The 27,938-nt window shown below is 30.9% G+C and overlaps 1 protein-coding gene across 3 annotated transcripts in view; it reads left to right on the forward strand.

Annotated features, from left to right (window-relative positions):
• LOC122269728 (G-protein coupled receptor dmsr-1) overlaps window positions 1-27,938 on the forward strand; it is a 108,392-nt gene that overhangs the window by 78,269 nt on the left and 2,185 nt on the right. Inside the window, exons 2-3 of one of the 3 annotated variants that reach the window (XM_071179474.1) lie at window positions 23,190-23,882; window positions 23,994-25,189. The exons of 1 other annotated variant lie outside the window; for it this stretch is intronic. In XM_071179474.1, coding sequence (XP_071035575.1) covers window positions 24,073-25,170 — 1,098 coding nt within the window. In that variant the 5' untranslated portion in view covers window positions 23,190-23,882; window positions 23,994-24,072 and the 3' untranslated portion in view covers window positions 25,171-25,189. Of the gene's footprint in view, window positions 1-23,189; window positions 25,190-27,938 lie in introns of all 3 variants that reach the window. One more of the 3 variants, XM_043044155.2, reaches the window with a different exon arrangement.

Here is a 27,938-nt window from a genome sequence, read left to right on the forward strand (position 1 = left end):
ATATATATATTTAAATAAAGAGTAAAGTAAAACGTAAAACTTAAAGTGAGAAGTATAATTTAAAGCATAGAGTATATAAAGTGGAAAATGTAAAATAATGTCTAAATAAAAGTAAAGTGTAAAGTAAAATGATGTGAAGTATAAAGTGAAGTGTAAAGTTAATGTTATGCATAACGTATAGAGTATAAAATAACGTGTAAATTATAAGGAAAAGAAAATATTTGTTCTATCCGAAGAAAAAAATAAATATTTATTCAATCCAAAGTTCAATCCAATACTTGTTCATTCCAATACTTTTTTCTTACCTCATCCCAGTTGAGGAGAAATTGTATATGTCCTGTTAAGCATCTGATTATTGGTAAAAACGATATAAGAAATGTAGCCACAATTTACTTCTGTTAATAAATGAAAAAATTAATCACAATTTCTTTTAACAGTCTAAATATCCGGAAATTTCTTAAAAAAAATTAGTAAAAGTGGGTTATTATTTTTTATCAAAACGATTCGGCAATTTCAAAATAATATTTTAAAAGTGCCAAATCGTTAACTTTGGGATAAGTTAGCAAATTAGACGGGCTTTATTTCGAATGGTTTAATTTTGCCTCTTATTAGATACCCAGTAATATATAGCACTTTAAATATTCAATACCAATTCACTAGTATATAAGATATATGTTAACTTGATTCTATCAGGAGGTACCTTTTGATAGATGATGGTTGACATTGTCGATAATTAATTCCCTTCAAACTTCCTCTCATTACACCGACCCGAATTTCGCATTATAAAGTCTAAAAGTATCTAAAAAAATATGTGACTAACAAAAGCATGAATAAAAAAGCATATAACGAGATAAATTAAAAATAAAATTACAAGACAATTTATGGAACAACAAGAGATTTGTTGATTTTTGATGAGAATAGTTTTTGTTTTTGAATTTAAGGTTTGTACTAACCCGTCACCGATTTTTCCATTTATTTTGCAAGGTTATTACTAATCCGTTTGGGGTACTTAAATTTTGCTTAATTTATGTGTGGTTGTCAAATAAATGTGTTGGTAGAAATATACTTGAGGGTGCCACTTGGCGAAATTGGCGACTTATGTTTGGCGCCATTCCTGTTTGCACGGAACACCGTGGTAACAGTAATAGCTGCCAAAACATAATGATATTTCAATAAAACATTGGAAAATTTCAACAAAATATCTGCCTAAACTTTATAAAATTGCAATGAACCCAATATAAGCAAAAATAAGCCCATTAAAATACATTTTGAATCGAAATAAAATTTAATGGAGTAAGCACAGAAAGAAAAGGAAAAAACAACTCACTTCTTTATTAAGCTTGAATATCCTCAGATTTAGGTGCACAGAATTCTCCAATAGCAGTTAGATACTGTCTAAATTTATCATGAATAGAATCTGTGCGCCTCCATCGCCACATAAATTCGGCGAAATACGAATCGAAAATGGCGTCTGTGGTTCCGGACTGGTGGTGACAATTTTTTCAAAATTTCTTTTTTTATGACCGCCCACATACCTTCCATCTTATTGATCAGAAGCAAAAGTAACCTTACCAGCCAGTATTCAACGTAGAACTAACGGACCTCTGAAATTATATGTACCGTTGAACATTTAAAAATAACGCTAAAATCTAAACCAATCAGAATCACGATTGGGTTTCAACATCGCCCAGTTTGGCGATCAACTTGGCGAGAATCAAAGGGCACCCTCAAATGTAGTTTACCCGATGTGTTTTTTTAAAAAAAAGAACTGTTTCTCTTTAATGTAGCCTTGATTCGTTACAGCATGGGTAAAAAAGAGGTTTCTAAAAATTCAGACATCAGCAAAACTGTTGGCAAAATTTTTTAAATTTTACCAACAGTTTCGCTCATGTTAAATCTTCCAAAACATTTGTTACAGAAAGTTATATTGTTTACATAGATAGCATAGAATTGTTTCCATAATTTTGTCCGTTCCCAGTATATTACTGTTCCTCTCATATTCACAGGAGTTGAGAATAAAAGTAGGTAATCGTAGATAATTGATGAATTTAAGTCTAATTTCGAACTTATTTCAATCCCAAATCTCGCACAACGCGCCTTATAAGCTGTTGTTTAACCTATTTATTCAATTTCAATGTTTTCAAGGCAACTAATGAAAGCTGACATTCATTTGCAAGCTGTATAATCAACTTAGTTATGCTCAATACTTTAGAGTAAAGAATCGAGATTTATTAAATTAAATCAAAATATATCCTTTAAGAGTTTTATCGTGATCTATATTAACTTCAGTAGAGATTATTATTTAATATGAAAAAGAGTTATTTTAAATTTGCGTAATTCGACTTTCATAATATTAGATGAAACCGTAATAACTAAATAGCTATTTAGCAATTTTTCTTCTGATATCCTTCACGTAGTTTATTTTTATTATTACTAATTATTATAAAACTAAATTACTTATTACTATAACACTAAATTTAAAATCATCAGTAATTGGTATGAAAAAATAATTAGTGATGTATTTAAAAGCAAAGAAGAAATAGCATTAATTCGTACATAAAAACCTTGAAAGCAAAGAAAAAGGGATAAAAAATAGATCAGCCAAATGACTAGTAAAACATTTGACATTGAAAATTCGAAAAAAAACGAGTGGAATATAGTGTTTGTTTGAAAAAATGAACATAAAATCGTATTAAAAGTATGACATTAACTATCTTATGAGCACGAAACGCACAAAAACAAGTTTACTCTAATAAAGAAACTTTATACATTTTTTCAATTTCCCTCTGAGATATGGAATATACCTGTAAACACGACACCGCGAGTACTTTTTTTTAGTATTTGATTTTTATTACTGTCAAAATAATTGAAAAGAGCCAAAAATAAAAATATTTTATGACGTTAAAATTATTTTATTGCAATACATATAATTTATGCTCAAATTTTGCATGAATCTTTTTAGACCCAGGGGACCGATTCGTAGTTTCAGCTAGAGGAGCTTTGGAAGGTTAAACAACTTTTTTAATTACGTAAAATCGTAATCAGCGTATTTCGTTTTTGCACCATTCTATAATGGATGTTTTAATTAAGTTTTTGAATATTTTTAGTGCTTTGATGTCTTAAACTTTCGGTTTTCTTCTATTATAAATCATTTTTATGGCTTCATTTAATTATTTTTCTACGTTTGCTCGTAGAAGACTTCATTAAACGAATTTTTCATTTAGCAGCTTTTAAAAATGTTCCATTCCTTAATTGTCAGCGATTTCGCAACTTAACTTTTCTTGTGTTTCCAAGTAAAAGAAGTGTATGTCTCAGAATTTCCACCGTACCTTTCACTTTCTATAGTATTCCTGTGTAAGGAAAATCATACTCTCTTTACAGTCAATTTCAAGTGAGGATCTCGTCAATTACGCCAAAAAACATTCCATTGTAAAAACGCGCCATTTTTTATTATGCATGGTGTGCTCTGACCAAAGACAGACAAAATCTAATCTAAAAACTATAAATTGGAGATAAAAAGTCAAATCAGTTATAAAGGATGTCCCAAAATTTACACATAATTTGAATTAAATAGAAAACTAATAAATATAGTATCGGCAACCAAAAAAAGAATACAGTTAGACTACTGACAGTATAGGGTTAGTGAAAAAATAAATAGCACTGCACGAAGATGGCTGTTACAGTTCGCAAATTTCACACAAAATATGGTCGGAGTACTCGTTTAATTTCTTCAATTATGAAGAGAGTTATTCAAAACTTTAAGGAGACTGGATCAATTTAGGACGTTAAACGCACTGGCCATCCTATACACATGTTCAACATGTGTATTGGACAGCATGTGGTTCAGTAGGACATAGAGCCCGGGAATCAATCCAATTACAGCAAAGAAAAATGTCTGATTTTGTTTCGGTGATAACAACTGGGGGGTCAATTCATGCATGTGATGCTAGATCATGTGATTTTAACACTATTGAATTTCTTTCTATGGGTTACTTGAAGTCAAAGATCTATGTCTACAAACCCACATTCACCTGTGTATTGAAGGAAGATATTCAATGAAATTCAGCCGCATTTCATGCAAAATGGATATAGAAAATTTCGATAAAAAATGCATATTTGCTAGCAAAGCTCTGGAGATCATTTGCCCAATATGCTATTCCATACATAACCCTATCCTATAATTTATGTTTCAATAAGAAATTTATAATTTTAAAAAGAAAAACTGTTTTATATTTATTCCAAATATTGCGTACATTTTGGGACACTCTTCATAAAATACTTAATTTTTGCAGCCATTGTACATACAATTGATACCATGGATAAAAGTCATTGTATCATTGTACGTCATTGTATCATTGTACGTCATTGTATCATTGTACGTCATTGTATCATACCAAGCCATTATAAGACAAAAAATAGCCTTAATCTGCAAAAACATTAATTGTTTCATCATAAATAATTTTAGTTGTAAATTCTGGTAAACAGAGTCAACTACTAAGCAGAACGTTACTTCGTATTTAAACGTAATAATTGTATAAATTCACATAATTTTGCTGCTTTAAATATGGTAATTCTGCTCATCAAGTAAAATTAGAGGCAATCATATTTGTTTGATAATGTTTTAACAAATGCATCTTCACAATATGCGAATCAGCTATTCGGTTGACGAACCTCAAACTGACTTTCGCTTATTGTATGCAACAGAATAGTACAAGCTTTTGAAATTTCAGCTCATAAATCATTATTTCATCTGTCAAGTACGATTTGCATAAATACATTTAGTGAGATAACTAGAAATAATTAATAACTGTGACGCATAAATGTAAGTATAACGAAAGCAGCAATTTGTAAAATCCGCTAAGTAGGACAAATGAATAACGATAGTTTCAGATTTATTATATGTAGTTTCAGAGTACTATGATTTTTCATGTTTGTTAATGAGTTTGAAAAAGAAATATAAGAAGTATTTAAACTAAAGTATTTAATCTAAGTATTTAATCTAATTAATGAACTGTATTTTAGTCTTTTCCATGCTGAAGGCAAAATGTTTATTTTTTCATTTATTAAGTGCTCGAAATCTAATTTAATTTTTTTAGAGAAAAATACTGCAAATATTAAAACGATTCAAAGGACTCCATTATCTCCATATATTAAACCTTTCCTTCTCGCTCCCGTGAAAATGACGGGGTGAGGTTTTGCCCTCTATTTCTTGCTCCCCTGATATTGACGTAGTAACAGTAGTGACCGTAGTAACGCGCCAATAAGAATAAAACTAATTCATTTCATTTTATTTCTCATTTTACACACCAGATGGCAGTACCAGGATATTTTTAAGATTATTGTAGATAGTCAGTTTATTTTAAACTAGTTGCAGCACTAATCAAATACGCAATACAAATACAAAAGACAAAAAAATAGACACTTTTATGACCGTTTTCTTGAAAATTAACCGATCGTTAAGGGGTTAAAGAGTCGTAATGGTCGCCAACGCCACTGTTTTGGTTGCCACTGTTGTTAACGAAGTATTTTATTTCCCATTCAAAAACTAAGAATTAAAACAGACTTTGGAAATACGATGGTTCGCAGAAATATGTATAAAGATATTAATGAAATAAAAATAAATTACAATTTCATCATGAGTTGAAGAATTATTATCTGTTAAACTTTATGTAATAAAAAAAGCATGTTAGACAATCTATGGCCTGCTAAAAAGCAATACAGAGTTTTTGATGTGCTATTGAACCAGTTTGGATTATACAATTAACGAGAGTTTTATTTTTCAAAATTCCAATTCATTTGAAAGTTATTATAATTTTAAGTGCTCTTTTGCAGTTACTTTTTTCTTTGTTAGGAAGCTCCACCCTGTTGCTTAGCTCACAAACCCCCGTGGTTGCTTGCAATTTACGATCACTCACTATTAAAGATCAAGGGGAAAGAGCAGCTTATATCTATTTAAAAAAAACTATTAGATTATGTCATCTGTTGCATTTTAACGTTGACTAAATTTTGACAAATCAATAACATAGAAATTCGGCACTTTCCTCTCCCGAGAGTTATTACTCTGTGAAGATGAGCTGCGCGGTGGAAAAACAATTCCTATCAGCGAAGATGCTTTGATGAACATAAACTGCTTTTCACCGTTGATCTTAAAATCGATAAATAAAGATCTAATTCCGGTAAATAAAGATCGTTTTATTTAGAAAATATATTATGTTTGTCGTCGTCCTTCTGAGCCCAAGTCTGCGGGTTCGATCCCCGGCCCAAACACCGGATTTTCGGGATACAGAAAATCCTCAGCGGCCATTTCGTATGATTATGCGGCATGTAAAAGATCCCTGGAATGCCTTATTGACTCTTGGCATTTCCGGCAAAATTAAATTCCTAGTGCACTTTAGCATCCAAATAGAGTCTCGATGCTGCCATCTAGTGTGGCAGAAACTAGACGTTCAAATTAACATGGCCAACGGTATCTCACCCTTCGTGGTGGTCCTGAAGGAGTGAATACCACTTCTGGAGAACGCACTAGGTGTGCTCATCGGAAAGACTGATTGTACAGCTTATAGGAAATAAAAAAAACAATTTTTAATACGTTAATCGTAAAGAAATGAAAGAATAGCTAGATTTGAAAGATAATCAAATGTAATTGAAAAAAGTTTAAAAATTAAAAATACAGAATATGCGACAAAATAAGTAGTAATAAATGAGAAGTAATTTGATTTGCTACCAATATATAACGATAATTTTATTTGATGTAACAGTTCGCATTTGTTCGCGATACAAATGTTAGTATTTATATTTGGCTTAACATGTTTGGGAAAACCAAATCTTTCTTTTATTTACTAATTTTTGTTACTTTTGACATTACGAGTTACTTATTACATTAAAAGTTATTTATTAAATTTGTTGCTTTTACACGTCAAGCGCGAACTTATAAAATGAAAATTGAGAGAGAGAGAAATTTTTCTACAACAATTTAAAATAATTATTATTTAGAAGGAAAAAAAATTTTTTTTTTATTACAAGGGTAACAGATAATAATTCTCGAACCAACAATCGACTAGTAATTGTTTTTTTTATTCAATGAAACTCCTTGCACATTTTCCTACAGACATTTCAAGCTTTATCGATTTTGTGCACTAAAGCAAAATGCATCGTGAAGCAAAAAAACCTAGAAAAATTGTGAAAAAGGGCTTAACGCTTAAGCGATTATTGCAATTTTGTAATTCCAGTTTAAGCTGGGATTATAAAATTGCAATAAATAGGAATCGCGAAATAACACTGTTCAATTTAAAATGGTCCTATCATTACGTCAAGTTTCAACTCTGCAGTTGCATTTCAGCAAACCAATCAACCAACAATGTTCTTTTCACTGCTACTAGCTGAACAGTTAATATTCCTGAATTAATAATCGAATCTTATTTTTTTATACCATTGAATTCCTTACACATTTTTTCTACACACCTTGTAATTTCAAATTTCTAAGTCTTATAGATTTCAAGCAGTTAGGCAAAAGGAAGCGGAAAGCGAAACCAAAAAATAGAGAATAAGTCTCACAAAAAAAACAGTTAAAATTGCAAGAAACATTCGAATGAATTGGATTTTCAAAATTTTTCTCTGTGTTAAGCTCTTAGCAAATTTTAACTCAGTAGCTACATTCCTACAGCATGTAGAGCAGCTCGCATAACAATATTAAAACAAGTTTAATAGTTCGAAATTCTCGAACTTATTATCAAATGTCAATTTTTTTTATTCAATCTTAATCTTTGAAACTTGAAATTTCTAAGGTGCAAAAAAGTGTACAAAGTCTTATAGTTTTTGAGCAATAAAACGAAATTCAATATTAAGTTGAGCATCCAAAACAGCAACGGCGGCCGTTACAATTTTTTTAATGTAGAGACACAGAAGGGAATAATAAATTTTTAACAATTGAGAAACTTTTACCTCTCTCGCAATCTTTCATTTTATAAGCTTAGGGACATGATGTCAAAGTAACTAAAAAAATATGAATAAATAAAGAATAAGAAAGGGAGGTTAGATGTTGCTAGATATAAATCTTATCACTTATATCGAAACTTTTAAAAATGCAAACACTGAGCTGAAAAAAGTATAAAAGTTTACATTCCATTATATTAAGGCTCATTAACAGAAATTAAACAAAGTTAAATACGAAACGTGACATTTTGGTATTATAATTTAACTAATGATTCTATTAATTAACTTTAAAGTTGTAAGAAAAAGTACGCTTTTATCTTTAGTAGAACGCTAAACAAATTTATTTCCATTTTTCTTCACATTGAAGTTGTACGAAAACCTTGAGGGACTTTTTCAAATGATTGCATTTACGTTATTTTTCAAATTTAAAAAGTTATAAAAGATAAATGCATGAACAAGGAAAGACTGTGTATATTTTACATATTTTAATATAATTTGTTTTCGTGAAATAGATTTTTTGTTAGATTATAAATATATTAAAAAAAAGTAATACATATCAAATCATAAGTCCTTAAAAATTCTGAAAAATAAGTTGAAGTATGGATATTTAAATAAAATAAATAAACAAAATTCCTGTAATGAAACTAAGAAGACTTAAAATGCAACAAAATTGTCTCATTTTCTTATTTCTGCGATATATATNATATATATATATAATCATATTTTTAAAATATTCCTGAAATATCTTGAAATAATTACACGGCATGACAATTGCTAAGGAACTGTTACATTTTCCGGAATAATTAATGAGAGGCATTAATTGAAGGAAGGAAACTAAGTACATATTTAGCGGAGACAATGTACGTTTATTATAATGCAAAATGGTGCGAAAAATGTCCAATCGAGAAATAAGGATTTAAATATAAAAAATATGCTCCCTTAGACAAGTGTTCCCCAACCCCCGGTCCGCGGGCCGGTTCCTGGATCAAATGGAACCGGGCCGCCCATTTCATTAAAACTGAATTTAGATTCCTAGATTTATACCCCAAATTACAAATATTTGTGTTCCATTAAAAAAAGGGGGCCCCTGAAGGTAGTGACATAAATTTTTTTATGTTATATCATGAATAAAACACGAAAGCGGGGCGTGAAATTTACATTGGAACAAAAGAAGAACTTCGTCTTCTCTCTCGATCATGACGCATTGATTTAACGTTCTAGTAAGTTAAAATGTTAAATCCCTTTATATTTATTTTTTGTTGTAACTATATTTTATTTTAAAGGTATGTTTAAATACAATTAAATTAAAATTAATAGATCAAAATAATCTAAAATATGAACAATACACCCCCCCCCCGTGCGGGGCGCGGTAAAATTATCAAACGTTGACAGGTCCGCGGTGATAAAAAGGTTGGGGAACACTGCCCTAGGTGATTTCCAAACAGCCACGAAAAATAGTTCTTGGCAGAATGAAGTAGATATGAGTATCTCAGTGATATGTATGATTACTGTGGACACTAATGAATGTTTTTTTGTATCTGTTTTTTTTTTTTAGCTGTCCACTAAACTATTGGGGTGTCCTTGGGAGATACTTCACTCTCAAAACGGTTATGAAGTCTTACACAACTCAGAGAGGGCGAGTTCTTTGTGAAACACGACTGCCAAAGGCCTCTCAGGCAGGGTCTATAGGTTTTAGGTCGGTCAGTACGCAGGCCATTGCATACGGACAATACCTTCATTTTCTAGCGTGTCCGATACCTCTGCGCATTGTCGTTTATAAATAGAAATTGTGGACCTACAACACCACTAAGAAGACAAACATAATCCAGAATAATCTCTCTGCAATATCGCTGGGATGTTGAGCTACCTTGCTCAAAGAGGTGTTCTGCCATTGTGTATGATGCCTGTCCACACCACCACGCCTGGGAACACCGATCACGTTCATTAACATACTTTTTTGCATAACATGTTCCCCTCTCTCTCCACACTAACTGGTAAACTGAATAACTTGACGCAGTGAAATTGGATTCGTCGTTGAACATCAGTCTGGACCACAATTGTTAACTCCAACCAATACTTTCCTTACAACAGCGTATTCTTTCTAGAGTTGAAAGGAAATGCAGCGAACAGGCTTCCGAGCACACAATCCAACGTGATTTAAGGCTTGTTTAGACGATCCAAGTTCTTGGGCGAAGATTGGTTGATATTGATGAAAACTTGTTCTGCTTTGAGCTTGGCTTGTGTAAACGATCGTCCAAGTACTTGGTCCAAGTCCTTGGGTGATAGTAGAGCATGTTCTACTTTCCATCCAAGTTTTTCCTCCCTTAACCAATCAGCGTCTTAGATTTTGTGACATCAACAAGCAGGCATCAGATTATGCCATTTTGTTGTCTGTTTTCATATATTTTAGTCCAAATAAATTGATCTGTTACGGTTTATTTGTGTTATTATGATTTTATTTGAATTTATTTAATAATTTTAAACGTATTTAAGCATTATTTTATAATGTTGAATATAAACAATGCCCTTGCGCAAGTTTTTTTTTTTTTTTTACCTGATGATAGTGTCGACGAATCATCCAATTTCTTGGACACTGAAATTCCTCTAATTTATCGGATTCAAGAACTCGGCTTTAAACAGGCATTTAATCGCCGTGAGTTTGCTCTAGCAGGAGCCTGTGTACTGGTGGTGGCTCCAAGGACTGCAGCTATCTAATTAAGAGTGACATTTCTGTTCCTTTTTGCCACTAGGGATACACCTCAATCTCTTTGTTGTTCGTATAACGACCACTTGCATGTTTTCGTATGGCATTTTCAGCTTTACCTGTCTTTTTTAATCACGCGATGGCACTTTTTGACACTCTCGTTACTGTGGCCACCTTTTACCTGCTTCCAGTCTTCCAACTGCTCGCCCACTATCGTAAGCACCCAAAAGACGTCTTGCTGATATTTCGCGCTTAACTATTGCAAAACCATTTTAAATTACACAGAAATAAGTTTAACAACCTACAGCTTGGTTAAACACCTAACAGCATTAGTTTTTGAATGAATGAATGAATTGCTTGTATACACTGCTCTCTGTACAGATAATCGATCTTGCTCGATCACGCCCTCTGTTCCAGACGCAACTGCGTGAACGCAGAGGCGGTGATTATTTATTATATTATTTATTATATTATTTCTTACATTATTCTTTTGTTGGCAACATGTATATATTCTTTGTGTACTTTTGTGATAGTAAAAGAGTTTGTTCTATGAGATACTTGTTTTAGTGTTGTTTGTAATTAGAAACATTTACGTTTACAACCAACACACCCTCTCTGTTTTTTATTTTAAGATTATTGGTGCGCTGTCGGGAACGCTACTCCGCATAAATCAGTTGTTACTTAGAAATTATCAAGCTGTGTATTTTAAGTTTCCAAAAAAATGCTAAGAAACAGCTGTTTTCTATAATTAGTTATAAGGGAATACAAAAAGTTACGCATAGAGTTTTTGCTCCCCGAAAAATGAGCCATAGTTTGAAAAAAAAAACACTGATAAACAAAGATAAACAAAGAAAAAAAAACAAAGATAGAAACTTCTACTTACAAATAGAGCCTTCTACTTAAAATTAGAAGATTTCTATTCATTAAGCTTCAAAACTAGATGCAAAATTTCTTGATAGACTGCGCTGCTAACTGAGAAAAATTACAAAACAAAAAATCTTTTAAAAATAGTTGCGGCAATCACGCAGCGTAATTTGAAAACGAAATTTTTGGATCACACGTTTGAATATTTCAATTTGACGGGCAGCGAAAAACACTGCTTAATTGTTTTTAAAACTAACGCTGCCATCTATTGCTAAGCTTTGCAGCTACTTTTAAAATTTGGCTTGAAAAAAAATTCCGGTTTCCCAAGAAATATGCTTAAAAGGTACCATTTTACACCCTTTCTATTTTTCTTTAACTGAATATTGATTTTTTTAAATATCGGTCGTGAGGACCAGGTTAGTGTGTTAAATAGAATAAACAAATAAAAAATAAGTTGCTAAGATTAAAATTTTATGAAAATACCCTTATTATATCACTAACCTCTAGTTTGTCAATTACCATTAAAATATCTCCCTGTGTTATTTTTTAGACAATAATTTTTCGATAATCAATTTCAGTCACTCATACGAATGTGCCAAAATAGTATTTAGTTTTTTCCTATACTTTTTTCAGCATTTGAAATTTTCTTAGAATGAAATTGTTTCTCTCGGAATTTCGTTTCTAGCTCAAATCTATATATATGCTATGTACACAATAATCTGTATATATGTACATAATGTATATACATAATCTATGTTTTTAACTTATAATTTATTTCTAATTTAGCTTACTACGGATTTAACCTTAATGAAGAGATTTTAAAACTAAACTCTAAATTGTAAATTTGAATTTCTTTGAGTTCCTTTATTTTAACTATAATAGTGTTCAATTTTTCTCTGTCTAAAAATTTAGTTGTTTAAAATTAAGATGAAAAATAATTCTCACTTCTGAAAAATAATCAAATATTAACGAAAAATTCTTCTTTTAAAATATACATATCTTACTTTCCCCTTTAAAAAATACCAAAGACTCTCTTGAAAAATCCTGAAACGCCACTTTTCATTTTTATCAAAAAGGTAATTACCAAGTTTTTGAGATTTATCCCTTCCTTTTTCTTTTCTTTTCTTTTCGAAGCTAGATTTTTCTTTCTCAATTCTGTTTCCAGGTGGCTGTGTTTGTTTGTTTCGTTATTTTTCTCCGAGAATAGTAAAATAAAAATATTCTTCCTTTGTGAGAAACTTGCAGAGCGTTTAATGAATAAAAAGATTTTTCTTGAAAATCTCATTTTTGGTTACTAATCCGTGAAACCTTATTCTTAAAATCAAAGTTGTCACAAATTTAAGAAAATAATCACAAAATGAAATAAAAATCAGGAAATTCTTATGATTTATATTAATTGGGTAAGGAGAGAGATCAGTATTTTTGCATAGCACAAAAATTAATTGGATTGCTATTCTCAAATCACTGTTTAAAAATGAAATATGAAGCTTTTGAGAGTATTGTGTTTTTCAGATTGATTGCGTTCATCGACACTGTTTTAATTGCATGCTTTAAAAATTTATTTTTCTTTGTAAAAATTTAAATAATAAGTTACTTTATTTAAAATGGAGAATGGTTAAAGCGGGTTTAGTAAACGCACAAGTACACATAAAAACAAATATTGAATTGGTTTTTGTTTGTCAAGCATTTTGCAAATCAAAAAAATACATTGTTTATAACTTTCTTTGTATAAATTGCAATATTTCCACGTGTTGTATCATCTATGATCAATAAAAAAAATGTCCATGTTTTTACAGCATATGTTTAAATGAATTGGAGAGTACTGATAGCACTACGATTATTTTCCCGGGAATTTTATACTGCTAAATTATGTTCAGCCCTACGTCGCTGTTGATATCATCTAAGATATTCACGGCGATTCATATTTTTTTTATAAAAGATATAAGTATTTCAAAGTAAACTCCGTTCAATATATTTCACACATTCAATACAAAATGAAAATCGCAACAAGATTTAGCTGGTAAGTTTAGTTGTAACATTTCTGCAAACAGCATTATTAAAAATTATTACCTTTTTACAAACATGCGTTCTCAATTTTGATTGGCTGTTTTGTGCGTTACTAACTAGAAGTCTTCTGTGATTGGCTATGTGTTATCATCCCATTATCTTCTTTCTTTATTTATTTATATATATATATATATATATAAACAGTGGTGGCCAAAAGTGTGGACATTTTTTGAAAGTTTCATGTTTTTCAACTTTGTGTGCTTATAGAATATATTAATTTTCACTTAAATACAAACGTTTACGTATCAAATTGAAGGTAATTTAATGTAAAATTAAATCATAAATACAGTATTACAATATCTGTATTACAAAAAAAGTTATGCAACTAATAGTAAGATCTATATTAGATTTGCATTTTTTTAAACTGATACTTACGCAATCAATTCTTAGTGGGTTAACCCTTATTTTTTAACACAGCTTCACAGCGTCTTTTCATCGAGTAAACGAGTGTTTGGAGTTAATATATCTATGCCTTTATTTTGAAACCATGCTTTGCATACTTTTCTGTGTGGCATGGAGCTGAATCCTTCTGAAAAATAAATGGTGCGTTGTTGGGGAAGAGATCCCTCATGGAAGGTATCAATTTTGGTTTCAGGGCAGTTTCGATGTATTTTTTGGCATTCAGGATGCCATCAATCACTTGAGTTTGGCCCACACCATCTGTAGACATACATGCCCAAATCATGACATTCGTTGGGTTTTTTGTAGTTGCTTCAATGCAATCAGAATGAAGTGTTTCACCTACTCTACGTCTCACGTATTTTCTACCATCACTACCAAAGAGCGATATTTTACTCTCATCGCTCCAGATTACTCGCTTCCATTGATTTTCTGACCATTTAATGCTAGTGTCCTTTTGTCCACTTAAATCGTTTTTCGCGTTGCTTTTGATTTAAATATGGTATTTTACATGGAATTCTAGCTTGTAGTTCAAATCCTGATAACCTTCTTATTGTTCTTGAACTTACTGAAATACCCGCTGTATTCACTTCACATCTAATAGCACCTGATGAAATGTTTCAATCATGAAGGCATTGCCGTGTAATTTTTCTATCGGCAGGTGGTACTTGTGCATTTTTTTCGGCCTGATTCGGCTTTATTTTCCACTGATTTCGTTTTTTCATAACGTAAACAGAACTTCCGTACACCAGAACAAGTCACTGAACCACCAACTTGTCTAGCAATTTCAGCATAAGAGAGGCCATTTTCTCTCAATATGACAATTCGGTTTCTTTTCGAAGATGTCCAATTAGTTCTTCTTGTTGATGACATTGTTTAAAATTAGTTTAATTAAAAAAAAGGATTTTAAATATTCAAAAACATCAATACTCTATTTAATTGTACTGGTATGCATCATTCCGCAAAATATTTCCACAACAATAAATCTTTTACCATCCAAATAACCTAAACTATAGTTACAGCCATTTGATAGGTCCTAAGAACAGTGTTTGTGATTGGCTAGTACGCTTTTATTACAAAACACGTCCTTATTCAAAACGATTGATGTTTGTTTGTTCTACTAAAATGAGCATAACTTTCTTTGTAAAACAGATATTTTAATTCTGTTATTGTTATTAAATTTTACATTAAATTACCTTCAATTTGATATCTAAACGTTTGTATTTAAGTGAAAATTAATATATTCTACAAGCACAAAAAGTTGAAAAACATGAAACTTTCAAAAANTATATATATATATATATACTAGTCTACCCGAAGCCAAGATTCACCTGTTCAGTGCTCTGATGCATAGAATCAGTAGAAATGGGTAGACAGACAGTGGTGCCTTTTTAACACACGGAAAAAAAAATTTGGTGATATTACCATACTGTATAATTATGACATTTCTTGTATAAAAAACTAGAATTCTGGGATATATAACTAAAACCTGATATAACTGATATAATTAACTGATAAAAACTTATATAATTAAAATCACTAATTCGGAAATTCTCGTTCTTAAATTTTTGGTTCTCATTTACACACGTTTAGTAAAAAATACAAAGCCAAAAAGTAAATTTAACCAAAGAAAATGATTCTTATGCCATGCATTAAGGTATTGTGATAAGGTACCACGAGATTTATAGAAATTTATAGAGAAAAAAAATGTAGATGAAATTTCATTGGCAAGCAAGTAAAGTGATTAGGATTTTATTCTATTCTATTAAAATCGAAAACTATATCTAAATTATGTTAAAATTGAATATTGCGAACGTCTGATTATAGGGCATTTGGAGGAGATTTTGAGCAAAGCAAAGTGAGGGCAAAACATCTAAATTTAAAAATAAATTTAAAAAAATACAAAATACGTATGATTACTATCGGAAAAATAACTAGCAATCATAAGTTTTTTCTAAAATAACCAGCTGATTTTTTTTAACGAAGAAAAGAGATCTGTAATTATTTGGTCTTCGTAAATATCGGAAATTTTGTTTTCGTAAATATTGGACAATATTGGACGCGTGATAGGGATTCGATCGTTTTCCGCTTACATCCCGATATCGTTTGAAACGCATTAAAGAAATTGTTAATGATTCATTAAATAAATGTTTTCGTTCATTTTTACATCGTTTGGTCTTCCTCTTAATGCGCTATCTAATTTAAGCTACACACAAATAAGAATTCTTACTTAATTTGTTAAAAACAGTTTACATTTTCAGCAAGAACAAAATGTTATAAGAATAAATCTAAAAATATTTCATGTTCTTCCAAAATGTTATATTTCAAAACATATAACAAAAAATTCGAAAGAACATTTATTAACTCTTTAGGAAAGTAAGTAATATTTCAGAAGCATAAATCAAATTATTTATTTAAGATCATGTATAAATATTTTGCAAATGAGAAAAAAAAAGTATGCCTCTCTAAGAATTCTTATAAATTATCTCCTTTAAAGTAATACACTTTTGCTAAAGCTAAAAAATATTCATTTAAAAATAATAAAAAAGCAAAAAAGTTTAAAAACGTGAAAAATAAAATATCAAATGCACGATGCTAAGTTTTGAATTCTCTAGCCATTTAACTTCCATCATTTGGGATATAATTACGAAACGAATGATGTTTCGGTAATCCACATAATTTTTTCGTTTTCCATTTTTCACGCGAAAAAGTAGCTACTAGTTTTAGTTTATTTAACGAATGGGTTAACGAAAAAAGGTAGTTTATCTCTTGTATTTAGAAAGGTACAAAATTAATAGAATGCAATTTCTCTCAAGGTCGTTTTGTTAAATTTTGAATAACTGCCCTATAAATTCACAGAATTAAAAGACCGTTTTCTTTAAAAGCGGGTTCGGAAAAAAAGATTATAATGCTCATTGAAAAGAATTTAAATGAATCGAGCAATTAATTGCATCCCTATGCTCAAAATGACTTAAGATTTTTTTTTTTTTTCATTTTGCGAATTCAAAGAGGAAGGAAGCGAATTGAAAGAGGAGGGTAGCTGAAATAATTCTCTTGTTTTTTTTAAATAATATTCTTATTTAAATAATTCGACATGCACGATAATATGATTTTGTCATGCATGATAGCTTAAGATGATCAGTTTCATAAGAATATCAATGTTTAAATAATTTATTTTAAAAAAAAAGAACAACCCTGAAGAATACAATATAAGGTAATTTAGTTTCCTGACCCGCAGTTTGATTTTGTCATAGAAATGATAGCTTAAGATGACCAGTTTCATAAGAATATCAATGTTTAAATAATTTATTTTTTAAAAAAAACAACCCCGAAGAATATAATGTACCGTCATTCGGGGCTACTTTGTGCAGGATTTCGCAGCTTTTGAACTTTGACATGTAAAAAAACTATGTTAATTCAAACTTTAGTAAATTTTATCGATATTATATTCATAACTGGACTCAGACGAGTGAATTTGATCAATATTGGTATTATTTGTATGCAATATTTACGAATAATAAGTCAAAACATACCTTGCACAAAGTAGCCCCCAAATGGGGCTACTTTGTGTAACGATAGGAATTCAGTTTAATAATCATGTTTTTAGTAAAATATTGATATAAAATTGTTAAAAAAGTTAATTGTTGACATTTTTAAAGACAAAAACATCAAGATATGTAAAGATATTAGCTTAAAAATAATTTTCAGCTCTAAAAAACCATTTATTTTGAAGAATTTTTTCTTAAAAAGAATGTTTATTTCAAAACATTCGAGTTTAAACAAAAGGAAACCATATACATTTTTAAACATTGAAATGGATGAAATTTCAAAAATAATAATTATTACATATTTATTAACATTTATGATATTGTTAAATTTGAACATAACATCCTTGAATAAACATGACAGACCTTGCTCTTCAGTTTCTGTCAAAATCATCTGATGTCCTATAAAATATATTTTTTTGTGTTAAATTGTTTGATTAATTCATTAGAAAAATCTATGTAGAAGAAAAATAATAGTTTACCAGGAAGTTTCACGTGTTTCTTGTAAATTTTATTAGAGATAGTATTTCTGTGTATTTTGTACTTCCGAGAAGCTTCTGCAATCGACATACCACCAGCAACTGCTTGCAAACATTGTTGCAGCTTTTCTAAAGTGTAATCACGGTAGTTTCTCGTTCCAGGTATTTTTTTATAACGTCTGACCATTTTTCTGTCGAAAAAAAAACGAATGAAACTTTTGCACAAAGTAGCCCCAAAGTGCATTTTTTTTCATTTTCCGTTTATTTGTTATTAATTTTCAAATTTTTTTAACGCTAACATGATATAATTGTTTATTAATATATAAATAAAAAAATTTGCACTTGCGACAATTTTTTTATCAACGTCTTTGCATTTCACAACTAAAGTTTCCACGCACACTTTTCGACATCCGACGTCCTCGGAAAGTTGTTGACATTGGATGAACGAAACGCACTTTGAGATTGTTTTAAAATTCGAAAAAATGTTTGTAGTAATAGAAGAGACTTCTGTCTTCAAATTTCACACATTTTTGACGTGAAATAAACATAATACTGAATAGCAGCACTTGAAAAATGCCAAATTCGAATTTGCACAAAGTAGCCCGCGCTGCACAAAGTAGCCCCGAATGACGGTAAGGTAATTTAGTTTCCTGACCCGCAATTTGATTTTGTCATGGAAATGATAGCTTAAGATGACCAGTTTCATAAGAATATCAATGTTTAAATAATTTATTTTTAAAAAAACAACCCTGAAGAATACAATATAAGGTAATTTAGTTTCCTGATCCGCAATTTGATTTTGTCATGGAAATGATAGCTTAAGATGACCAGTTTCATAAGAATATCAATGTTTAAATAATTTATTTTAAAAAAAAACAACAACCCTGAAGAATGCAATATAAAGTAATTTAGTTTCCTGACCCGCAATGGCACATTAAGGTTCGAATCTGCCAATGTGGATTCCCAGTTGAGTAGCTGCGTAAACTAAACCAAAGTTTAGACTTATGAGTACCAGTTTATCTGGGTAGTAAATGAGGTTTGTTCGCAATGGTGATGAAAAGTTCAGCATCATGCATTTGATCAGAAGTGGTGGTGTATATACTTCGTGAGATATTTAGCCTATTACGGGCTGTTGCGGAAATGCTAAACTTTATTTTTTCAGATTTTATTTTATTATTATAGTATATAAAAGTGTATTTTTTTACTTAGAAAAACAAACTGTGTTATTAAATATAAGCACTTCAGTTCTAGAATGAATCAAGTGATTATGTTTAAAATAGAATATCTGGCTTCATTAATTTTGTATTTTAAAGTCTGATTTTACCTATTTTTTAAAACATTGCAAAAATACATTTCTGATTGAAGAGTTCAGAGCAACAATAGCACGTGTTTCTTGTGCTAAATTAAATGAGATCAATTTTTCAACGATCGGACTAATAGTTTAAAATTTATAAGCATTTTATGTACAAAAAGAACAATTTTGAGTTTGCACATATTCACTCATCTTAGATTGATATACGAAAGCTTAATCGAATGAGATCAAACGCGAATCAAAAGGGCCAATGTTAAAAAAGTTTAAATAGTTTATTTTGTATAAAAAGTATTTTTGAATTTAACTTATTCTGAAAAAAACTTCACTTCGAACCATAAACATGGATGTTTCCCAGACAGTCGCCAAATGCCCATTGTGCAACTCTAGTGCGACGTAAATAAACTACTACTACCTTATAACCTAAACTATTTATCCTATCAAACTCGAATTTTATTTCATTCAATACAGTGTAAGAAATTTTCCTCGGAAAATGCATCTCATATGTTCAGATAGTCCCAAGATAGGAAAGTAAATAGTTACGTTGAAAATAGCATTTTTTATACACCAAAACGCTTGCAACTCTTGAACTATTCTTTATATTAACTCGTGTATAGTCTCATTCGATTGAAAGAAGAAACGTACATAAAGAATAGTGTCTCGCTCGTTTAGTTAGCTATTTCAGATAACTAAATAAGTGCACATACATATTTTTACTTTTGCATATGAAATTCTTATAACTTTTCAACTTTTCGTCCAATTGTCTCGTGATTGCTCCCATTTGATTCAGCGTTAAACAATGCACCATACTGTTAGAAATTTCTCGGAAAAAATGGTTAAATAACAATTTATTGAATTTTTATTTTACCATATTTAATCGTAGCAGTCAAATTACCATAAATGGAATGGTAATCAAACTGCTAAGCTTGAAAAAAACTGTTTATTATTTGCTTTCATCTAATGCGGTTAAACAACCAGAATTTTATCGCACCAACTAGAACCACCTAATGAAGCTACTTAGTTCTTTGAAACTGGGTAGATAAGATAGCCGAGCGGGCTTATCTGTCAATCTCATGACCGGCAGTACTGGAGTTCGAGTCCTAGTATTGACACCACAATATTGCCTCCATTCCTTCAAAACATGCAGAATTTCCAGTGTCCGGCACTCTCCAATGCCCATTACTTTACGAAAAACTGAGCTTCTATGTCCAGTTATATAATTATTTTTTTAACGTCTTTAAAAAATGCTAGTTGTAAATAGCTAAAAAGCGTATAGTTTCGTATTCATGGTTTTATAACCATACTTTTTGTAAATGGTTTCAAAACCATAAGGGAAAAAAAAAATTCTTCACCGCAAACTTTACGGATAATCGGATGGACAGACAGCTGCCCGTTTTTTTACCATAATTTTAGAATGGAAATTTTAACAGTGTGCGAACAATGCCTCAATCACCAGTTACTTTTAAATGACACCCTCCCCACTTTCTCTTAAAAAAAAGGCGAAGTTTAGAGAGTAGAGTTGTGGAGTTTTTAGGCATAATTTTTGGTGACATAAATCGTTCCCTGAAAAAAAATTGAAGCAATAATTTTTCCGAAGTAAAAATTTAACTTTCATGGAGTAAGATTGAACTGCTTAATAAAGATTAATAATAAAATGCAAGGCTTTTTCAATCTGATAATTGAGTTTTATTTATTTATTCAATTATTTTCTAAATATTTACTTATTGTTGCTATTATAACAAGCCACTGATATCGTAAAATACATAACAGAATTAAAAAATACATAAAATATGTTGTGTTGTAGGAGCTACTTCGTTTTTTATAGAATATAATGATAGTATTTTCACAATGAGGAAATGTGATTACAGCAATCATTCATTGACCTTTTTTATGGTTTAAAACCTTTTAGAAACTAATTTTTTGTTATATTGTTTGGATAGAGAATATTTCATCTAATAAAATAAGACTAAAGAAACTTCATAATATCTCAAATTGCACCTATGATCGATAACATGTAATATTATGGTGATAATGGCGAGATAAAATTAAGCGATATCAAGAGAGAAAGCTATAATAGGAAGTTAACAAAGTTTGGTGCTTTGTTTCTAAGCCGCTATTATGAAGAAACACGAAGTTTACGAGGATTGCGTATTATGATAGTTCAAGGGTACTTATCTTCGAAATTTCACGGGCACTAAAATTGTATAATGGGACGTATTTGATGTAATGCATTTTTTACACAATCTTATCGTTGGATAAATTGTTTTGGTATTGTTCGTGGGTTTTTCATAGTTGGTTTTCAAGTTAGGTAATTAGCTTACAAGAATGACGTGAGCATGACATTTTTTTTTCTATTTTGTTAAAACATAAAAGAGAAAAATATTCATGGTTTGACAAGAAAATTGTAAAATCTTAAGTTGTCGAGTGACCAATAATATAAAAAAATGTTTTTTAAAGTAAATTGCTAATTAGGGCAACAAAGAAAAGTTTTATTTTAGTTACTTTTTATTAAATAATTATAATTTTTCTCACATATAAACTTAAAACTAATTAATTACATTTAATTAATAATTATATATATATANATATATATATATATATATATACAGGGAGAGTGTGAACTAATAGTAGGAATTGGAAGAAAAAAAGTCACGTGGTATCAAGCAACCAAAAAAAAGTATAAATCTGATGTCATGGACCACACGTGCTGCCACGTAATGATCTTTACTGAATTTATCTGACTCAGCGAATATAAAATAATTGAATATTTAAATGTAAGCAGTAAAATATATTTTTGTTCAAATAGAGCTATAAGTTAGAAGTTATCACTGATGTCATTTTTAAAATATGTAAAAAACTGAATCGCTGAAATTTAAAACAATGACTAACGCTTAACCAATCAGAAAATTCCATTTTAACAGCAAACTTAATTTTAACTCATTCATAGCAAAAGACGAGACAAATAGTATTTTAGGAATACTAGCTATGCTCAATTGTTGTACTAGTGAATATGGTTATTGATTGCAATTGATTATTATTTTTTAAGGTAAAATAACTAAGTATTAAAATAATTTGCGTTTTATTTCAATTTTAGTGCTGTCTGAGGAATTCTAAGGATAATAAAAAGCATCATTGCCGCGATGAAAGTGTTAATTAAATAGCTCATTCTTGACTACTCATATAAATAATAAAAACTCAAAGTTTTTGTCCTTATTAACATTTGATATCTCCGATTTTCATACGGTATTAATATCTGAATTTTCAAATACAGATCGTTTTTAAAAACTAGAAGGAACAATACAACATTTTCTGAAAAAACTTTGTGTGCATGTAAATAACTATCTCAACAATAATTCCTTCATTGTATTTTAAAAGATATTGGAATTGTTAAGAGATATAACCTATTTTAGTTTCAGCACGATTCTTCAAGAAAAAAAAAATTCCTAGGATTTGATGGCAGTCTTTCGTAGGTACGTTAAGAAGAAGACAAGGGACTATTTTCATGATAAGAGTCTTTTAATTTATATTAATTTATTTAAATTGTTTTTAAATACATAATATTTATGAGTTTTCAATCGGATAAATCTAGATTTAGATTAAACAAGTAAATTGGCTTTTTTAGATTTTTTTTTCTCACAGAAACTAAACTTGAAAGTGTTGTTGGATATTTTCATTAATATTCATAAATATACAGAAAAATATTATTTACAAGGGTTGTTATAAATTTATTGTATGTTGCATGTTGCCTACTCTATCGAGTGTAGGGCGTTCTGACCTTCATGAATTTTAAACTTTATTAAGTTGCCCAAAACTGGTTTTTAATTCTAAAATTATAATTTATTTTCGTTGTCATGACCATTTACTGATTCAGAAACCTTTTTCATTCACAGATTCACTTGCCAACAGATTCCTGTTATGGGGCTACCAGAAGATTCTAGAATAAAAGCCAATTTCTTGTTTTATCTAAAAAGTCTATCTGAATATAAGCGAAATGTAATTGACTGAATGAAGAAAAGAATTTTTAAAAATACCTAAAACTCTCCATAATTTTTATCAAATTCCAGTCTTGGTGCTGAAACTTACACGATGTATTCGAATTTCGTTTGCTAAATTTCATTGAAGCTACATAAAAAAGTGAAGTTCATGATTTATTCGATTTTTTTTTTATTCGTAATCACACTCTAATCGGCTGTATGCATGAATTTGAAATAAAATAAATTGTTTAAAATTCTAGTTTCAATAATGAATTTAGTGGTATTAAGGTAATAATCGTGTTGAAGCTTATCTGAAGGAAACTGAAGAATCGATAGAGAGCCAATATATTATCTAAAAAAAAATTCTACTTTAACAAAATTTTTGATTCTGGGGAGAAATATGCTAAAGAAAATTATAAAACTATATAATCACATGTGCAGCATTATCTTCGCAATTCTTACCTTGTATTTATAGTTGCGTGGTGCTTTTCTAAAGTACAAGGTTGAGTTTAAGTCATAGTGCTGAAGCCTAAATCGAGAATCTGGAGAGAAAAAATATTAAATTTTTCTTTAAACGCTGCTATTGTTATGTGTGCAAAGATTTGAATGGTTTGAATGAAGAAAAATAATTATGAAGGAAAATAATTAAGAAGAAATAATTAAGAAGAAATAATTAAGAAGAAATAATTGAGAAGAAATAATTAGGAAGGAATAATTAAGAAGAAATAATTAAGAAGAAAGAAGTAAGATAATACCTCCAAAATAGCAATCTTATGCTTTTTTGTTGGATTTGAGAAGAATGGATTTACAAGTATATATTAACGCGTCTTTGAGTGACGGTTATTTTACGAACTTCAGCAGCGACAATGAAACCCAGCGATTCCTATACTCTGAAGATGTCCACTATCCCTATTATGGTGATTACTTAGCAAAACTAAGAGCAGGTTACGGGTACGTCCATGGTTATCTCAGTTTTGCTTTCTGTGTGTTTGGTATCACAGCAAATGTGCTCAATGTTATAGTTCTTACCCGAAAAATCATGTTGTCCCCTACCAACGCCATACTTACTGGACTAGCAATGGCTGATATGCTAGTCATGGTATCTTACCTACCCTTTACATATCATAACTACATTAGAACTGATATACCAGAGACAGAAAAGTTCTCCTATGGATGGGCAGTGTTCACACTATTCCATGCCCATTTCACCATAGTGTTCCACACCATATCGACATGGCTAACTGTAACTGTCGCCATCTGGCGATTCCTGGCAGTCAGCTTTCCTCAGAATACAACTGTTTGGTGCAACATGAGGAGGGCGAAATATGCCATTTTCTTCACCTACATGATGTCCGCCATTTTTTGCATACCGGCATATCTTACGTTTTCCATTTTCAGTTTCCAAGATAAGGAAGGACAAGTTGTTTACATTGTTAATTTCAGTGATATAGCTAAGAGGCATAATAACTTGCTGAAAAATATGAACTTTTGGATTTTCAGTGTCATTACGAAACTTGTCCCTTGCGTCGCGTTGACTGGTATAAGTCTTGGACTCATTAGAATTCTGTACGAAAGAAACCAGAGAAGAAAGAGACTGAAACGCAACCAAGATCACGATAGAACAACGCAGATGCTGTTGGCAGTGTTGCTTTTGTTTCTACTGACTGAATTTCCCTCTGGACTTTTAGCTTTGTTGAGTGGCATTCTTGGATCGGAATTTTTTGAAAATGTGTATGTGAATTTTGGCGATATTATGGATGCTTTGGCGCTCATAAATAGTGCAATTAACTTTATTATATACTGTTCGATGAGCCAACAGTTCAGAAATACTTTTGCAAACTTGTTCTTTCCCAATTGTGTTAAAAACGTAACAAATGGTACAGTAACCTCTGTTTGAATGTCAGTAGTTGAACCAGGTAACATTCAAATTTTTTTCAGTTTTAAGATTATATATGTAGCTATGCAAAATTTCTTTGAAATACTAAAGAGAAATATTTTTTATATTAATTTAAGTTATGTTTTTCATGTTTGATTTTGATAAATGAGAAATTTATTTTTGTTATATTGACTTCAGTAATACTTTTGTTAACTTTATTTTTCCTTGAATGGTTTATGGAAATCTTAATCTCTAAAAAAATGAAATTAATGAACCTTAATATTATGGGGAATATCCAAAAAATTTTTTAAATATGACTTATGCTGGTAAATGTGGAAATTCTGATGGTGATGATGTTTTTACTTCCTTAATATTTTTTTTAAAATTTCCATTCATTAAACATTCAACATCAAAATAAAAAAAGCTAAATTTTGACATTTTCGATGTAATTGGAGAATAATGATATTTAACAAGTATTTGGGACCTTCACTAAAGTAATTTTGCAAATGTAACATTCACCAAATTTTAGACTTTTGCTGAGTGCTGGTGAAAATCTATTTGCTGTATAGGATAATATCTTGATACACTGTAATGATCTGATCTTGCAAAATTACTTACTATACACTGAGGTGACAAAAGTCATAGGATAGCAATATGCAAATATACAGGTGGCAGTAGTATCGCGTGCAAAATTTATATATGGGTAATGCAATGGTAAGAAATATATTTATGCTCAAATTGTTCATTTGAGAATGTTTATCGTGTAATTATTACCCGAAGACGAAAAATAACAGACTTTGAACATGGAATGGTAGTTGGAATTAGATGCATGGGACATTCCATTTCAAAACTGGAGGAATTCATCATTCCTAAATCTAAAGTGACAAAAGTGTGCCAAGAATACCTTATTTTAAACATAAACTTCCACTATGGGCAACATAGTGGAAAACCGCTTGCATTTAAAGACAAAGATTGGAATGTTGAATTCCTCAAGTTTTGAAATGGAATGTCCCATGTATCTACCTCCAACTACCATTCCATGTTCAAAATCTGTTATTTTTCGTCTTAGGGTAATAATTACACGATAAACATTCTCAGATGAAAAACTTGAGCATAAATAAATTTCCTACCATTGCACTACCCATATATACATTTTGTACACGATACGCTTGCACTTAATGATGAAGACCGCTGACCTGTGCGTAGAATTGTAAGTGTTAACAGACAAGTAACATTGCGTGAAATAACCAAACGCATCAATGTAGGACGCGAAATGAACGTGTCCGTATGGACAAGGGGGTGAACTGACTGAACTGAACTGACTGTAATGAGATATGACAACAGAAGACCTACTCGATTGCCTTTATTAAGAGCACGACATCACGCACAGCGCCTCTTCTAGACGCTTGACCAAATTAGTTGCACCCGAAATGACTGAAAAATTGTAGGTTGTTCAGATGAGTAACGATTTCAGTGCGTTAGAGCAGATAGGAGAGTTCGATTGTTACGTAGACCCTTCGAAGCAGGGCTCGAAAAAACTCAGAAATTTTACCCGTCCCCGAGGACGGCTAGCTCAACAATGTACCCGTCCTCCTTTGAAACTAACCCCTCGCTTCTAAATAAATAAAAATATAATTTTTTCTTATTTATTACAAACATTTATATAAATTACACAAAGAATTAGTAGCTACTAGAATTACATTATACAGTAATAAAAGAAATACTAGGTTACTAATAGTAAAACCTAGTATTTCTTTAATGAAATAATTTATTTCTTTTATGAAATAATTTAAATGACAAAGATCAAGTTATCTGGAATGTCAATTCATCCGAGGGTACTGCGTTTTTTAAATGAATCAAATATGACGTTTGCCAGTTCCACAATCAAGCCTATGATTTACAGAGGTTTCTGCACAGAAATCTGAAAGGGGTTTTCCATTTAGGTGGATGTTCATAATTGCGTTTAACGCTTACGTAATGTGTTTTTTTTGTAAGTTCATTGCTGAAAAGTCCCTTTCAACTGCTGCAGTACTCCCCCACAAACGGAAAAAAACATCAATCCACCATGCGCAGTATGTTGCTGAACGGGATTTCTAGATTAGAGGGTCATTTTAGAAGTGAGGCGCTAGACTCTTGTAAGATAACAAAAATTGAAAGTATATCACGAACATTAACGGAAAAATGGCCGTCCGCGCGGACGTCTGATTCGAGAAGTTCGTTGTCCGCGGGAAATTTTTGACCGCCGACGACGGGTGGACGGGTGGTTTTTCGAGCCCTGCTTCGAAGCAATTGACCCAAGTTGTTCCCTAGGCACTGTGCCATCGGGTTGTGGGTTTATAATAGTGTGGGCTCCTTTTTCATGGCATGGGATGGGTCCTAAGTTTCAATTGCCTCGATCATTGACTAGAAATGGTTATGTTCAGGTACTTGGAGAACACTCACAGCCATTTATGGGCTCTATATACCCAAACAACCATTGAATTTTTATGGATGCAATGCTCCACGCCATAAGGCCTTAATTGTTAGCAACTGGTTTGAAGAACGTTCTGAACAATTCCTGTGAATGATTTGGACCTCTAGATTACCGAACATGAATCTCGTCGAACATATATGGGATGTAATCGAGAGGTCTGCTTCTGTACAAAATCCTGTTTCCGCATCCTCAATAGATGTCCATACTTGCAAAAATCCTGCTCCCAGTACTTTTGCAATTATGGACATCTATTGAGGCTGAATGACTAAATATTTCTGCAAGAGCCTTCTTACTACTTGTGGAGTCCATACGTTGT

This window comes from Parasteatoda tepidariorum, chromosome 4 (genome assembly GCF_043381705.1).
Source record: "Parasteatoda tepidariorum isolate YZ-2023 chromosome 4, CAS_Ptep_4.0, whole genome shotgun sequence".
NCBI lineage: Eukaryota > Metazoa > Arthropoda > Arachnida > Araneae > Theridiidae > Parasteatoda > Parasteatoda tepidariorum.